The sequence below is a fragment of the Drosophila melanogaster genome, chromosome 3L (assembly GCF_000001215.4).
Source record: "Drosophila melanogaster chromosome 3L".
Lineage (NCBI taxonomy): Eukaryota > Metazoa > Arthropoda > Insecta > Diptera > Drosophilidae > Drosophila > Drosophila melanogaster.
This window is the reverse complement of record NT_037436.4, coordinates 12,534,412-12,549,223: the sequence shown is the minus strand read 5'-3', so window position 1 is coordinate 12,549,223 and position 14,812 is coordinate 12,534,412. Positions and strand designations below refer to the sequence as shown.

General features: G+C 41.4%; 3 protein-coding genes and 1 long non-coding RNA gene across 8 annotated transcripts in view; 2 read left to right on the top strand and 2 right to left on the bottom strand.

Moving 5' to 3' along the window:
- sowah (sosondowah) overlaps positions 1-11,711 on the top strand; it is a 35,030-nt gene extending 23,319 nt beyond the window's left edge. Inside the window, exons 4-13 of one of the 4 annotated variants that reach the window (NM_001144469.3) lie at positions 728-739; positions 3,819-3,821; positions 4,903-4,905; positions 7,847-7,936; positions 8,037-8,042; positions 8,762-8,834; positions 9,078-9,167; positions 10,183-10,228; positions 10,648-10,674; positions 10,736-11,711. In NM_001144469.3, the coding sequence (NP_001137941.2) occupies positions 728-739; positions 3,819-3,821; positions 4,903-4,905; positions 7,847-7,936; positions 8,037-8,042; positions 8,762-8,834; positions 9,078-9,167; positions 10,183-10,228; positions 10,648-10,674; positions 10,736-11,039 (654 nt within the window). In that variant the 3' untranslated portion in view covers positions 11,040-11,711. Of the gene's footprint in view, positions 1-727; positions 740-3,818; positions 3,822-4,902; positions 4,906-7,846; positions 7,937-8,036; positions 8,043-8,761; positions 8,835-9,077; positions 9,821-10,182; positions 10,229-10,647; positions 10,675-10,735 lie in introns of those variants that run through there. The other 3 variants (NM_168503.5, NM_001144471.3, NM_001144470.3) reach the window with 3 other exon arrangements.
- Positions 6,271-7,514, bottom strand: lncRNA:CR43612 (long non-coding RNA:CR43612). 2 transcript variants are annotated; one of them, NR_048270.1, is made up of 2 exons: positions 6,731-7,514; positions 6,271-6,661 (listed from the first exon to the last, which is right to left on the bottom strand). It is a non-coding gene; the product is annotated as a long non-coding RNA:CR43612 (long non-coding RNA). The 2 variants fall into 2 exon arrangements; NR_048271.1 differs by having other exon boundaries at positions 6,271-6,642; positions 6,731-7,077.
- Positions 11,712-11,908: 197 nt separating the features above from the next.
- On the top strand, positions 11,909-13,798 carry CG4069 (uncharacterized protein). The gene is made up of 4 exons (NM_140333.3): positions 11,909-12,115; positions 12,180-12,485; positions 12,544-12,964; positions 13,024-13,798. Exons 1-4 carry the CDS (start codon positions 12,002-12,004, stop codon positions 13,710-13,712), a joined length of 1,530 nt encoding a protein of 509 aa, NP_648590.1. The 5' UTR covers positions 11,909-12,001; the 3' UTR covers positions 13,713-13,798.
- Pmm2 (Phosphomannomutase type 2) lies at positions 13,711-14,634 on the bottom strand. Its single transcript, NM_140332.2, has one exon. The coding sequence runs from the start codon at positions 14,567-14,569 to the stop codon at positions 13,805-13,807; it is 765 nt and encodes a 254-aa protein (NP_648589.1). The 5' UTR covers positions 14,570-14,634; the 3' UTR covers positions 13,711-13,804.
- Between the last annotated feature and the right edge of the window lie 178 nt (positions 14,635-14,812).

The following is a 14,812-nucleotide window of genomic DNA, read 5'->3' as shown; positions in this document are numbered from 1 at the left end:
AGGCAGCCAGGAGTCAAGAGAAAGGGGAAACGGAGCTGGAGACGCCACAAAAAAGTACTACGCTACTTGGGCGGCGGCGGCACGAAATGAGTGGATTGCAGTAGTTTTAGTAGCCACCGCGGTTAATTAATTCTGCATGAAATTTAAGGTTTTTTTTTTTTTTGTTGCGGCTACTCAGTGCACGGTGCATATATGGCGAGTCATTGTCGCCGATCAGTCGATGTGGATGTTGGTCAGGATGTTGGCCACGTTGCTGCACGTACTCGCCTGTCTGTGGATCTCTGAGCTTCCCAGCTTCAGTTCCAACTTCAGCTCCATATCGAACTTCGTTGTGTCCCCCAGTGCTTGCTAATCAGCCGCACCTCATCAGTCTGGCAAATCAAGTCATTAAGTTAACCGAGTGCCAAATGGAGCAAATAATGCTGCATCTTGGGGGTTCGCCGTTGGGGCAGTAAAAAATCTCTCAATTAGTCAAACAATTAAATCAGCTATCGATCCGAACTTGAACTGATTCCATACCTCGGACATTACGTATTCAATTATGTACTCCATTTCACGGAGTTTTTTTGCTCAATTGACTTCCCTGCTGACATCACATCTTAATTGATTTTACTAATAAGGAAAGGCTTTAAATCCAATTGAAACTTTCTTATGAATATCTATTTATTGGATAAATAAATATGTTTATATGTAATATTAATTTACTTTTTACTCTTTTTAATTTCAGTGCCCTGCAACGGTAAGTTTGTGACAGCTTTTATTACCAACATTTATGTTGCAATAATTCCATCTACCAATTTAATGCATACAACACACAGTTTTCACGTTATAAAACAAAACCATTGACACGTTACGTTTTCAACCATTATTTTTCGTGATCGTCAAGGACTTTTCGTTTGCTCAGAAACAAACTTGTTTTAATCGAAATGCATTATCTGCAGAAAAAATTGCATTTTAACCACAAGGGTGCGCTCTCATTGCCACTTAATATGGGGGATAAATTTTGCAATTATCTTTCATTTTTCGCGTAAATGCAACATGGTTATCTTGCCAAGTTTTTTACACCAAATATGCATAAATTTAATTTATGGGTTAACTAATACTTTAGTGCATGCTTGAAAGTAAAATGAACAATAATTAAATAGATAGATATTTCCTCAAAGTTACAAACTATCGAAACTTTGGCTTAACTAAATTGTATATTTTTTAAAATAATTATTAAAAATTCCACCACATTCTGCCTGCTTAAAAGCGAATATTTTTACACCGTTTAAACTGAAAAACATATATTGAATTAGCAACTACAATGTAGCCATTTGTGTTAACATTTAGATATTATTGCACACGCGTGCTTGAATATCTTGTTAATAGGTATAAATGCACGAGCTGTTAAATGTCGCCAATGGCACAATAAATACATACATAAAAAAAAACGGGAAAAACAATAATTTAGCTTAACAACTTAATAACAAAAGAGCACTGTTGTGCTGCCGCCGATCACCTGTTCGTTGGCCAGGAGACGAGGATCGTCATTCCTTTTGGACTTTTGGACAGCAGTGAACCCTCATCGCCGCCGCGACTACTGTGCAACTGGATGGTGAACCAAAAACAAAACAAAAAAAATGTATAAATACAAAAAAAAAACAATAAAAAAGTATAAGGAACCTAAGCCGCGGTCGCAGTTATGAGTTTCCACCTGTTCGCGAATTTATTGATTGCCACATTGACAAATGAGCCACCCTGCTGTTATAAAACCAATTAAACGAAGGGTCCGTTTGCATGGCCAGCTTACTGGGCTCACTGGGATATTACGAATAAATTAGGTCTGGTGAGAATTAATTGGACACTCGGTCCACCGGACACTCGGTGTGATATATAAATCATGGCCATAACAGGATTATCCGACCTCGAATTAAATTGGTTTAGCGAACGAAAGTGCGTTTGCAGTGCTCTAAATGCGCCAGAATTATAAAAACACTGAGAGAAATTGATTTAGGTTCGATTAAATAGCAACAAAATAATTAAAAACCACTACGCAATTTGTAGCATTGTGTAAATGAATTATAAGGAAAAACTAATCTTAATAGTTATAACAATTTTGGCAAACACATTTCATACTAGAAACCAGCTAGAAAACTAGAAACTAGCTAGAAAAAAACGTTCTCAACTAATATTCGTACTTTATTTATGATTTTTATTTTGAAAGTTTTTTATATTCAATTTAAAACTCAATCCAATTTTTATTTGATATTTTCTTATATATGATTCCTTCTTAAAAAATTATATTATAGGCATATCCTAAGGTCAAAAGGACAAAGATTAAGGCCGAGCTCAAAATACTATTAATTTTTTTTACAAAAGATGTAATGAAACATTTTCTTTCTGCATTTTTTTCATTTACCAACCCAATATAGTTAGAATAAAGTAAAATAAAGAGCTCCTTAAATTTTAAAATAACCATTTTTATAGCAACTAGATAGCCGATTTCTCGCAGTGCTGCCTTTTTCGCTGAGTGCACTAATTAGAGACACTCTCGGAGATGCCAATAAGCAGTCCACGCGGCGACAGTGGTGGTGGTGGCCAGTGGAGAGTGTCCAGTAGGCAGTGTCCATTGGCCAGGAAAGAGCAGCTGCCAGTGCGGCGGACGCATCATTAATAATTCCAAGGGAGCGACTAAGTCAGCCGCACGCATAATAACCACGATTAAAGCAAACAAGGCTCATTGTCGGTTAAATGACAAGTTTTGACAACTTGTGAAACGACAAGTGGCCAGCGATCGGCCCACGGACCAGTGACCAGTGGCCAAATTGAGCTGGATGGACTACGGAACAGCGAGGGAGGGGAGGGGGGTGGGTAACCTGGACAAGGGGAAACCCAGCTAAATTAATAATCCGCATAATTGGAGAACTTAAGCGGCGAGCGAAAGAGAAAGGACATGGTGACGACAAAAAGAGCGTTATTTGCTTTGCGCTTAATATATCATTTAGATTGTTTGCCGCAGATAAAAAGCGCTGTGAAGACTTTGGCTGTCATTATAGCTCTTGTTTTTATTTTTTTTTTTTTTTTGTATTATTATTTTTTATCGCGTACCGGGTGATTATTGTTGTTTGGTTGTAAGGATTGTTGGCTATTCTATTTGGCCCGAATATGGCATGGCAATTAGACCTAGTTGTCGATTTGGTCAGCTCGCCTTTTTTTCGTATTGATTATCGTGCATTTATGACTCTCCTGTGGCATTAAATAGAAAATAATTGTTTCTATTTCACAATTATGTCCCAAAAGAGTGGACTGGATTGGTTTTAAGCACTCTGGGAACGAGCACACCTTTCGAATATGATATCCTATGCTAGATAGTCTAGTAACTAGATTGTCTAGTATATATAACTATAGATAGTATAGTATGCAGTGTGATTGGGGGTCACATTATTGTAGCTACTGATTTAAATCTTTCAATAGGCCAATTAATACCAATATTGTGATTTATAATAATGCTGGCTCAGAAATTTGAGGGAAATTGTTGTTTAGCTTAATCTAAATTAATAAGATTTAAAGTATAGTACGGTATAGTTAAGTATAGAATGCTTTTCATCTGACGAACTTAAAAAGAAAAGCTTATAGGATTTCATCAAAATATTTATCTCATTCTCAAGTAATATTTAAGTTTTTAAGCCTAATTGCGTTAAGTGTTTGCTTTATTAATATCTACACTTAACATATTATTTTTAATTACCATTTCCATTCTAATGCTTTCTTTTTCGGTCACTTACAACCATGTACAAACATCTCCCCGATCGGAAATTCCAAAAAATAAAAAACAGGGCGTAAGTATGAACATGACCACTCCGATATGTAACTAGCTCGGAAAAACAAACACAAATTAAACTCGCATTAATGTGCCGGTTGCCAGGCTAGAAAAACATGACTTTGTTGCTCATTATTTCAAGATTGTCGAGCTCTTGACAGTCGAAAATGGTGCGAGTGCAACATTAATGATAAATTAATTTGCGAGTAATCTCCAGAGCAGTGCGCTGACCACCGATCGCTGCTGACTCTGTGATCCGAGGTGCAATTACGCCAAGGAACCGAACCAGCGACTCTTAATTATAACCAGAGCTGGCCATGTTGAACATGACAGTTCTCGTGTCCTGGCGATTCATCAAAATGACAGCTTCTGGGTTACAGCGGTCAACGTTTTGCGGGGTCCGTCAAGCGATACCCATACCCCATACCCATTCGAATTCCCAGACCCATTTTCATAGCCATTCCCGTGTTATCAGCGCTATATCGAATTTCGATCAAAAACGCCTCCCGGCGACGGAACGTTGAAAAACCAGGCGCTCGACTTTTGGCGCTAAACGAACATCCGCACATCGGAGCCACATCTATGCCACCATGCCACTTCACTTCATCTGCACTTCATCCTGCAGCCCGCATTGGAATTCCAGTTCCGATGACCGACCCTCATTATCATACATAGTTGGCACCATTAGGGCTTCTTGGCTTTGGCTTTGGTGCACAGGATCCTTTTGCACAGGAGCAAGGACATCGGCTGGTATGACTGACTAGCTGCAATTTCGTCCTCGGGATATTCGCGATATCCATCTGCCAGAAAAATGAAATGAGGGGCTGTAATTGCCGTTGAAGCTGCCTCCTGGATGTGTTATTAACTTGTTAAGCGAAAATGGCACATATAATGGCCACTTGTCGGCCTTATCCAAATCCTGCCCAGAGGATCCCTGTGTCCTCTTCATTTTCTTGCTCTCTTTTTTTTTTGTTGTGTGAGGAAGTTAAATTTGTGTCTGTTTTTCTGAATGGTTTTGTGCGCCCTATTTTGGCTCTAATTTTATTAATTATGCTTTTTTTTTTATATTTCATATGCCCAATGAATGTTGCGGAATGCAGTATGTAAGTATTACTATGTTTTTGCAATATAATTATACATAACAATTTAATCGATCAACTTGCAAATTATATATCTAAATACCAGTATACTATCATAACTATGAATTAGCCTAAGAATAAAAGCTCTTCCTACATAAATCTACAAATATTTCATATCTAGTTTTAAAGTGCCTTTCGAAATCATAAGTACTTTTGGGCAAGTAAGAATTGGAACAGATTGGAATGTTAGAGATTTAGCTATATAAACTTAAGTTTAAGCGATCCTCTAAAATATTTCGAATAAACCAGTCGTGAGATAAAGCAACATCACCCTTGGAAAATGCTGTTCTTAGCCACCTTGAGATAGTCCTTAAGAAGGCTTTTCAAACTGCTAACCGTGTGAGATATTCGCAAACATCCTTTTATGATCATGAAGCAATAACGGATCAGGGCAAACACGGTTAAATGTCGCACGACCTAGGTATTGGAATCTTCGCAGCTGGAATTTCTGGCCACTTTGGGTATGCGATGCGATGGGATGCGAGGGCAGGAAGGATTCCGCATCCGAATGCGAATCTAAATCCACGACGATGCAGTGGTTCGTTGGTTGGCGGTGTGGAGGATCCGGCGGCGAGGCAAATCGCTCTGTTTGCTTGCGGTGTGCCAATACAATGCCAAAGCTGAACGAGACACAAGAATTTATGGCATTTCACTTTCAAAGACACAAAATTCCTGTCCCTTGCCACCATTAATGGAATGGACAATAAATTTAAACGTGCAGACGGACAACGTGCCATATGTAAAAAGGCAAAGGCTCAAGAAACTGAAACTCAAACTCAGACACTGTAGCGGCAACTTTCCGAAATGGCTAAAATCGCTCCGCAGCCCGGCGAAGTGCGCGTGAGACGATTTGTAAGCCCGGCCCAAACCGGTCGCTGCAAAAAACCTTTCAGCATCTGCCATCCAGTTGGCTAACAAGGCGATAATCCACGGACAATGCCAACTTCGATGCGAATCTCGGCCCTTTTATAATTAAACGCAGGCGGGGAAAGATGAAGACAGCTTGGTTATAAATTCTATTTTCTAATAATTGCGGGAATAGCAACTGCAACTGCAAATACCAACATCAATTAATTATCTAAAGGAAATATCTATCGATTAGCTAGTAAATAGTATCATAAACTATCTTGTCAATTCTTCATTTATTTAGGATTTCATTTACGTTGCCAGAAAGTAAAGGCATTTTTTTCATAAATTAATAGTATAAAGTGTAATAAATATTAATGAAATATTTCATCACATTTTATGAGTTAGAAAATAACTTAGAAACCCTTTTCACATCGAATCGAAAGATATGCCAAGGCTAATCCAATAGAAATCAATCGAGATAGCAGCAAATGCTGATTGCTTTATTGTTTTCGCTGAGCAAACTCAATTCATTTTTTGCCACCATTGTCGCATCGTTTGAGAATTTAATTCGCCTTATCTAATGCGCTAAAAAAATGCGCTAATTGAATAGAGAGGAGAGTCGGCAGAGTAGCACTGTAACCAAATTATATACACATTCCAACGCTGCTCCCGCTGCCCCATCTGCCAGCTTCTCGCTGAGATTACCAGATGCCCAGTTCGCGATTCCCAGCTTGCAGCTCCTGGCCGTGATCATTGGTTGTGGTCGAAAGACAATGGACGAGATTAAATGCCAGCCTGGGCAGATTAAGATGCATCGACAGCAATAACTACGTCAGCGGCGGGAGCTGGGAGCTGGAAGATGGAGATGGAGCTGGATGTGGATGTGGAGCTTCTTAAACGGGAGACACGAAACAAATTTCCCTTGAAAAGAATTACATACCGATCGCCAGCATCGGCCAGACTATGGGAATTGACTGAAGATCTGAAACTCTATTTGTTCTTGGGCCGTTCCCGTTTGCGATCTTCCGATCTTTCGATCCTCGCGTTTGTCGCGTTTGTCCAGTAAGTCCAGAAAGTCAGGAAAGTGACCGTCTTCATTGTCAACACATGGTGGATATATGTATGTATACATACATGTACGTGGGCTGCAGTGCGGCGGCAAACAATTCTATAGAAAATCAGACATGCACCGCCGCGCGCCGAGATGGAGATGCACTGGTGCTGGCGGGATCTGGCCAAGATCTGCGCGGCCAAGATGCTCCAGCTTCGGCTACAGTTCCGTCCCAGCCAGCCAGCCAGCCAGTCAGCCAGCAAATGGCTTATCGCTGCCGAGCGAATCGTTTTGCCATACTAAATTATTATGTTAACATGAAAATAATTGAGGCAACAGGCATTCGGCGGTGGCTGGCCAATTTATTTATATCGCTGAATCTCGGATACGGCAGCTGGGTCGAGTCCTCAACCTCAACCTCGTCCGTGTCCCTGTCCGCGGGTACGATGCCGAGTTCGGCGGTCCAGGGACCAATTGATGGCGGTACAAATAGTTCCAGAAGTGGGGCATCTGCGTCGCGATTGGGACGCCGACTACCGTTCAGATGGCGTGTTCACAATTAATCCCTCAACAAATATCTGTGAAAACTCAAAAAAAAAGGGCAGCTAGCAATCAGCTAAATGTAACTAGCAATAAGTAAGATGGATTTAAATGGCTTAAAACAAAATGCTACCTTGAGTCAGCGATACTCTATATTATGTGATAAGTTAAATAAGTAGGACACTATAATTCCAATGTAATTCAATTTCAAACGATTTATTATGTAATTTACATTATTATATGCATACTCTACTGCCGAATATCCATATATAAATATTTAAAATAGAATAATACACTTCTATATGCTTTAAATAACTAAAATATGTTAATAATGTCACATTACTTAGTTTTAGATTTAGTTTAGTGGTTGCTTTGAATTTGGTCTGCTGCCTGCGCATCATTATCATGAAATTTGAAAAATTCCCCTAGACAGACATACTAATCCCCTACTAATTCCATTTTCAGACCGCTCTACACTGGGCAGCGAAGCACGGAAACGAGGATGTGGTTAAACTAATTGCCGGCACCTACAAGGCGGATGTGAATGCGAGAACGGTAAGCGATTATCTAAGATGCAGACGTGTAAACTTCATGATATTAAAATGCCCCATTATTTCCATGTGATCGCCTGCGCCAACTGTTGACTTCGCTACAGAACGGGGTGAGTATGTGTGTGTGTCATGTGATGTGTACATCTATTTTGGCCATTTTAATAATATATACGAGAGCCAACTTATTGGCTTGTCCCAGTCGCGCGTGAATCGGCGTCATATGTCACCGAATCGCGACTCGAAACATAACCCTTTCCCGCAGGAATTCTGCATTTCGGATAGAGCAGGCTGTGACAAATCATGACGAGCATATCCAATTGGGCCTCACCAGCATGTCACCTTCCTCCCGGGCAACGCAATCCTTTCGAGTTTACAAAATTTTAAATTGAACGTCGCTTTGTTCCGGCGAAATTAAACTCACTCAATTGTATTCAAATGTCACAGCCACATTTCAAAAACAAAGTGAATTGTCAATCACAATCCGCAGGATTCGATGCGCCTCTTGCCCCAAGAAAAAAACACAAATCCCAAAATGGCAAAACACGCATTTGATAATTCACATGGGAATTTAGAGAATTTAACTCTTTCAGCAGCTTGAATTTTAATTCCTACAAAATGAATAGTTACTAGAATATTTTAAAGTATTTTATGAACTATTTAGTTTGGGATTTTATAATTTACATTGAAATTTAGAGCGATTTAACTCTATAAATAGCTTGATTTGTGATTCCTACAAAAGTCTAGGTTACTAGAATATTTTTAAGAATTTTATAAACTATTTACTTGCATTTTTTGATTTACTACTATTATTATTATTACTTTTATTCAGGGATACACTCCTCTCCATTTGGCTACCCAGTTTGGTAGGGATAATATCTTTGAATTACTCTGGAATGTCTACAGTGAGTACTAATATTATTACTACAACCAAAATACCACATTTAAGCAAGCAAAAGGTCATAAAAATTAATAAATATTTATTCATAATTTTAAATGCTTATTATATTGCTCGAAATCCTTTGAAACTTATAAATACTTTGAACTTTTAAATTGACTTGCTCATGTGCTATTTATAAACTTTACTGCTTTCATTTACTTAAGAGTTGCAAAATGAACTGAATTATTTGTTGTTGTCCATCCTGCAGAGGCCAATCGGGACATCATGGACTGGAGCGGCAACAAGCCACTGGACTACAGTCGCCAGCGGTCGAGCGTCTCGGCATCGACGTGCAGCAGTGAGTATGCAAAGTATTTCTTCGGTGCGGATGTGGGCAACAGCTTCCGCACGCTGGGCTTCATTGAGAGTAGTCAGATCACCGGCGGTACACTGGGCAGTGCACTAACACGGGGCAAGAAGCGGGCCCAGAATCGGTTTGCCACCATCAGCGGTGGTTCGCTTGGCGGCGTCGGTGGTGCCGTTTCCCGCTCCCAATCGATGACGGTCAGTCGGCGGCCCAAGAAGCAGCCGGGTCAGCCGATCTCGGGGATCTTTAAGCCCGCCACCGAGGACGGTGATCTGTTGCCATGCGAAATGGAGGGGCAGCCGGTGCCATTCCGTGGCGCCAGCACGCGTCGCAAGGAGAGCTTCCTGCGCAAGACCTTTCGAGCCACCGCAGGTGGCAGCCGTCGGCCGTTGGCCAAAGATGTATTTACTAACCCACCGGAGCACGGTTAATTGCTATCCTAAAATCTATCCTAAACATTGCGCTAATGTATACTACTTATATGTATGTCAAAACAATGTTACAACAATTGGTTGGGGCTGTACTATATTATACATTCTATATACTTTTAAACTGTAACTGATCCGGTATCGGTATCTACATATCTATGAAATTTTGTATAATCACTAAACTTTACTAGCTTTTAAGTACCAAAGCATGGCCTTAATATAGTATATATTTTTTTACCAAGGTGTATTAACTTAATGTAAGCAATCACACTTTTGTGTACATAAATATTTATAAATAATCGCATGTGTATCGCAAGGAAAAACACAATAAACTACTGGCCCCTTAAAAACAAAAGCATTAATTTATAAATAAGTACTATAATCCTAAAAAAAATTAACTAAGTTTACAAAGAGAATGCGCTTTGGGAGATAATAATAATTTACCCTCGTTTGCAAACATCCATCAAACTTACTGAAATGTAGAGCATACAAACCCCAAATCGACTCAGTAATTAATGTCAGTAAATGGGATCCAATCTATCTATCTATCTATCTATTTTCGATTTTGCTGCATGTAGAGATACAAGCGATGCGATTCAGCGGCGGACTCAACGGAACGTGGAGGCAGGTTGAGATCTAACGATCTTGAGTATTTCAAAACCCTTAGTGTTGATTTTGTGCGATGTTCAATTTATTTTGCTAGCTTTACGTTGAATTAGCCACATTAGCTTTTATATATTTAGCCTGTATATATATATATATATTATTTGCTTTTTGTACTTTGGTAGCTTTAAAACTTGTATTTTAGTTATATTTTGCTAGCATTTGAGTTGCATTTCCCGTTTGCGTTGCCAATTTGGTAAGTTTTCTTTGTATTATTTTCAATGTTTATGCTCATCGCTCGCATTATTTTATAATTGTTTCCAAAAAGTCCGCTAACCAAAGGCAATATTTTTCAGTTTATGCACGTTCATTTGAATATTGATTAATATAAAAAAATGAATAAATATTAATGAAATTTCTTTGTTTTGTCCACTTTGCAGAAATCAAGGCTCGCAAAAAGCATGCAAGTAAGTCACTCTTAAATGCAAATGAAATTTTATGACTAAGTATAATATTTTTCCATTGCAGTCGAAAAAGATTTGGGCTTCCTACGGATTGGTTCTCTGAATGTCCGGGTAAAGAAGACCACCGAGGCGTTCAGCAACTTCTTGGGAGTGGGCAATGGCAGTGGGGTGGCGCCGACGGGCTATGGCAATGGCGGGTCGGCGGTAGCAGCAAATCGCCATCACCCTCGATCTCACCGAGCCCCTCATCAGCGTCATCATCACCACGTTGGTACGACACGGAGTCGCCATCCGAATCAGAGGGCAGCGATGAGCACACCCTATGCCACGAACGGCGGCCTTCCGTCGAGGGCGAGTGTGCCCAATAGCCGGAACATCTACGATGGGGTGCACAAGTCGTGGGGATCGGCGGACAATATACCGCATCGATCGGAGGACCTAATGCCGCCGCCCAAGGCGGTGGAGTATATCAGCAAGCGGAATAAGTCCTCGAAGCGTTCGTCCTATGCATCGAATACCACCGATTCGCCGCGTGATTCCATCTGCTCCTCGAACTCCAGCTCGAATCTGAATGGTGGCTATAGCAGCATGCCTACGACCCCGAATCAGTTGCGTGCTCCCAAGGGGATCGCCGCATCCTTCGCCGTGGACTCCGACTCGGACTCCGCCTGCGGATTCGACTCAACCTGGTCGGTCAATTGTCGCGGTTCCTCGAGCAGCAATCCTTCGCAATCCTAATTACCTGAATATTGTTGTTAGCACAGTCTACATACCACCATACAACTTTTAACATTGACCATGGAATCGTGAAAGTATTTGTTTTTCAATTAACTAATATATATACTTTAAGCATTGACCATTATTTAGACGTTACATTTTCTTGTGTTTGTATCTAAAAGTTTGTATCTTAAAAGTATCCAACATTTGTTATTTCCTATTTTGTGCCCTTTTCTAGGGACATCCAATATAATGTTTCATTTAATATGTGTATTTTTTAATCGAAAATAAAGCTTGTATGCTTTTTAATGCATTTATGAATTAATTGTATTGATATTTTATTTGTTATTACTCATAATACAAATTTACCCGAATTTATTTTTAAATATCCAAATCTCAATATTTTGAGCAAAAAATTCAGAATTTAAATTTTTTCGTTGCGCGCGCACTTTTCAAAAATAACCGTTAAGACATTTCTCATAATACCGTCGAAAATACTGAAAATATGGTAAACTAGAAGACAGCTCTTCCTCTTCTCTTATTTATAAACGCTACACGTGCGGCAAAAAAAGTTTGTTGATTTAAATTTTTGAGCTGAAATAAAACACTTGACATGGGCAAAAAGGACAAAAACAAGAAGAAGGGCAAAGGGGCCGAGAAAACGGCCATGAAAACGGACAAAAAGCAGGCGGCGCGGCAGAAGAAAATGCTGGAAAAACTGGGAGAAGTACGAACAAAAAAATGCAATAACCATAACATTATGTTTACTAAACGAATAATAAACTTCACAGGCAAATATAGCTGATATCATCCAATTGCTGGAGGCCAAGGAGGGCAAGATTGAAGCCATCAGTGAATCCGTTTGCCCGCCACCAACTCCACGATCCAATTTCACCTTAGTTTGCCATCCGGAAAAGGAGGAGCTCATCATGTTTGGCGGCGAACTGTACACTGGCACAAAAACCACAGTGTATAACGATTTGTTCTTTTACAACACCAAAACCGTCGAGTGGAGGCAGCTGAAATCGCCATCGGGACCCACGCCCAGAAGTGGACACCAAATGGTGGCTGTGGCCAGCAATGGAGGAGAACTCTGGGTAAGTTATCAGCTAAAGAGATCTCCGTGAAAAGTTAATTACCATATGCACTCTACAGATGTTTGGTGGCGAGCATGCCAGTCCCTCACAGCTGCAGTTCCATCACTACAAGGATCTCTGGAAGTTCGCACTGAAATCCCGCAAATGGGAGAGGATAGCTGCGCCCAATGGACCAAGTCCTCGGAGCGGACATCGAATGACCGTCTCCAAGAAACGCCTGTTCATCTTCGGTGGCTTTCACGACAACAATCAGTCGTATCATTACTTCAATGATGTTCACATCTTCTCTTTGGAATCCTATCAGTGGCTTAAAGCGGAGATAGGAGGTGCAATTGTGCCATCTCCACGTTCCGGTTGCTGTATTGCAGCTTCTCCGGAGGGAAAGATCTACGTGTGGGGCGGTTACTCGAGGGCCGCCATGAAGAAGGAGGCGGACAGAGGAGTAACACACACGGATATGTTTGTCTTGAGTCAAGATAGTAAGATTTAGAATCTCTGATTTATATTACTTATATTAATATCTCCTGTTTCCGTTCAGAAAACGCCGGCGATGCAGACAACAAGTACAAGTGGGCACCCGTGAAACCAGGTGGATATAAGCCCAAGCCGCGTAGCAGCGTCGGCTGCACTGTGGCTGCGAATGGCAAGGCCTATACCTTCGGTGGCGTTATGGACGTCGATGAGGACGACGAAGATGTGCACGGACAGTTCGGCGATGATCTCCTGGCCTTCGATTTGACCTCCCAAACATGGAGATTGCAGGAGATCCAAACTAAAAGCAGCAGCGCTGAGAAAAAGGATTCGGAGGAGAGCAAAGATGTGGAGATGTCGGCTGTTGATAAGCCAGTGACCACCACCACGGATGGCATTTTCACGGTCACCGTTGGCGGTCCCAGTACCAGTACCACGCCATTCGTGTCCAAAATACCCAGCCTATTCGCCAAACCCAAGCCGACGAATGTGCCATCTCCGCGCATGAATCCCGGCATGTGCGTGTGCAAGGGAACGCTGTATATTTTCGGTGGCATCTTCGAAGAGGACGACAAGCAGTTGACCTACAACGATTTCTACGCCCTGGACTTGCACAAACTGGAATGGAAGGTGCTAATCCCCAATAGCTTGAAGGGCCACGAATGGGAGGATAGCGACAGCAGCAGCTCCGACGAGGAGTGCAGTGGCAGCGAGGAGGATATCTCCAGCAGCAGCTCGGACATGGACACGGATTAAGAATTTCCAGTGACTATATATTAAATTTGGTTAACAATTGTACACATGTATAAAAATGGAATATTTTCAACTGCTGAGTAAGCTCGAAATTCTCACAGCTCCAGAATCTCGGTGAGAATGCGTTGCGTATCCTTGGGAGTATATACCCTATGGCTGATGGTTCGAGGATCGCTATAGATCTCATAGTCATTGCCGCCCGGCTCCGTTTTATCGCCAAAGAAGTGGATTTCCTTGAACTTGTAGTGCGCTTCGATGTGTCGCAGGCAGTAGGTCTTGTCCCAACCATGCGGGAAGACATCGAAGCTGATCTGACCACCAATCGAGTACGTGAGATCCACATCGGCAAACTCCTGCTTCAGGTCCTTGATCATTTTCTCGCGCACCTTGTGCTCAATGTCGTACTCGGCGAACATGTTGCGCTCCTCCCGAGTGCACTGCCTGCCAATGGGACAAACGTTCATCATGCCATTCCGGAATTCGATAAAGGTGCCCCTCTTGATGGGCACATCCAGTTCGGACAGATAGCGCAGCACAAAGTTGATGAAACGCTTCACCGTCTCCTCGCCCAAATGCATGATGATATTCTGCTTTCCCACCTCCTTTCCGCCCTCAATCTGCACCAGCCCATTTTCCGGGAATATGAAGTCGAACTCGTTGAGTATCTTCCTGCCATTCAGCTGCTCGAACATCTTCTCCAGATCCGAGCCTCCGACGATTCCGATGGTCGCCCTCGGCTTAACCCGCGAGTAGAAGAACTCCTCGAACTCCGGAGTGACCACGGATCTGGGCATCGTTAACGTGCCGTCCACGTCGAAGAGCAGCAGGATTTCATCACGCTTCAATGCGGCGGTGGTCATTTTGCATTTAAATTTTGTGGTAAATCAGCAGGTGTTTAATATCCAGATATTTATGTCCACGTATGATTCGAGATAAAGAATTTTACAAGCGGCAACGCAGTGGTGAGAAATCCCCTAAAGCTTTCGATGCACCGGCAAGGGGAACCAGTTCCGGAATCCAAGTGCAATCAAAATTAATGTTTTGAATTGCCTTTTACGTTAGGTTTACTATTTAAAACAATGAGAGTATAAACATTCAAGCAC

Coding starts and splice junctions, on each gene's coding strand:
- CG4069 (NM_140333.3), top strand. CDS start 12,002: ATGGGCAAAAAGGACAAAAACAAGAAGAAGGGCAAAGGGGCCGAGAAA. Junction 12,116..12,179: donor TGCTGGAAAAACTGGGAGAA/GTACGAACAAAA, acceptor TAAACTTCACAG/GCAAATATAGCTGATATCAT. Junction 12,486..12,543: donor GCAATGGAGGAGAACTCTGG/GTAAGTTATCAG, acceptor TGCACTCTACAG/ATGTTTGGTGGCGAGCATGC.
- Pmm2 (NM_140332.2), bottom strand. CDS start 14,569: ATGACCACCGCCGCATTGAAGCGTGATGAAATCCTGCTGCTCTTCGAC.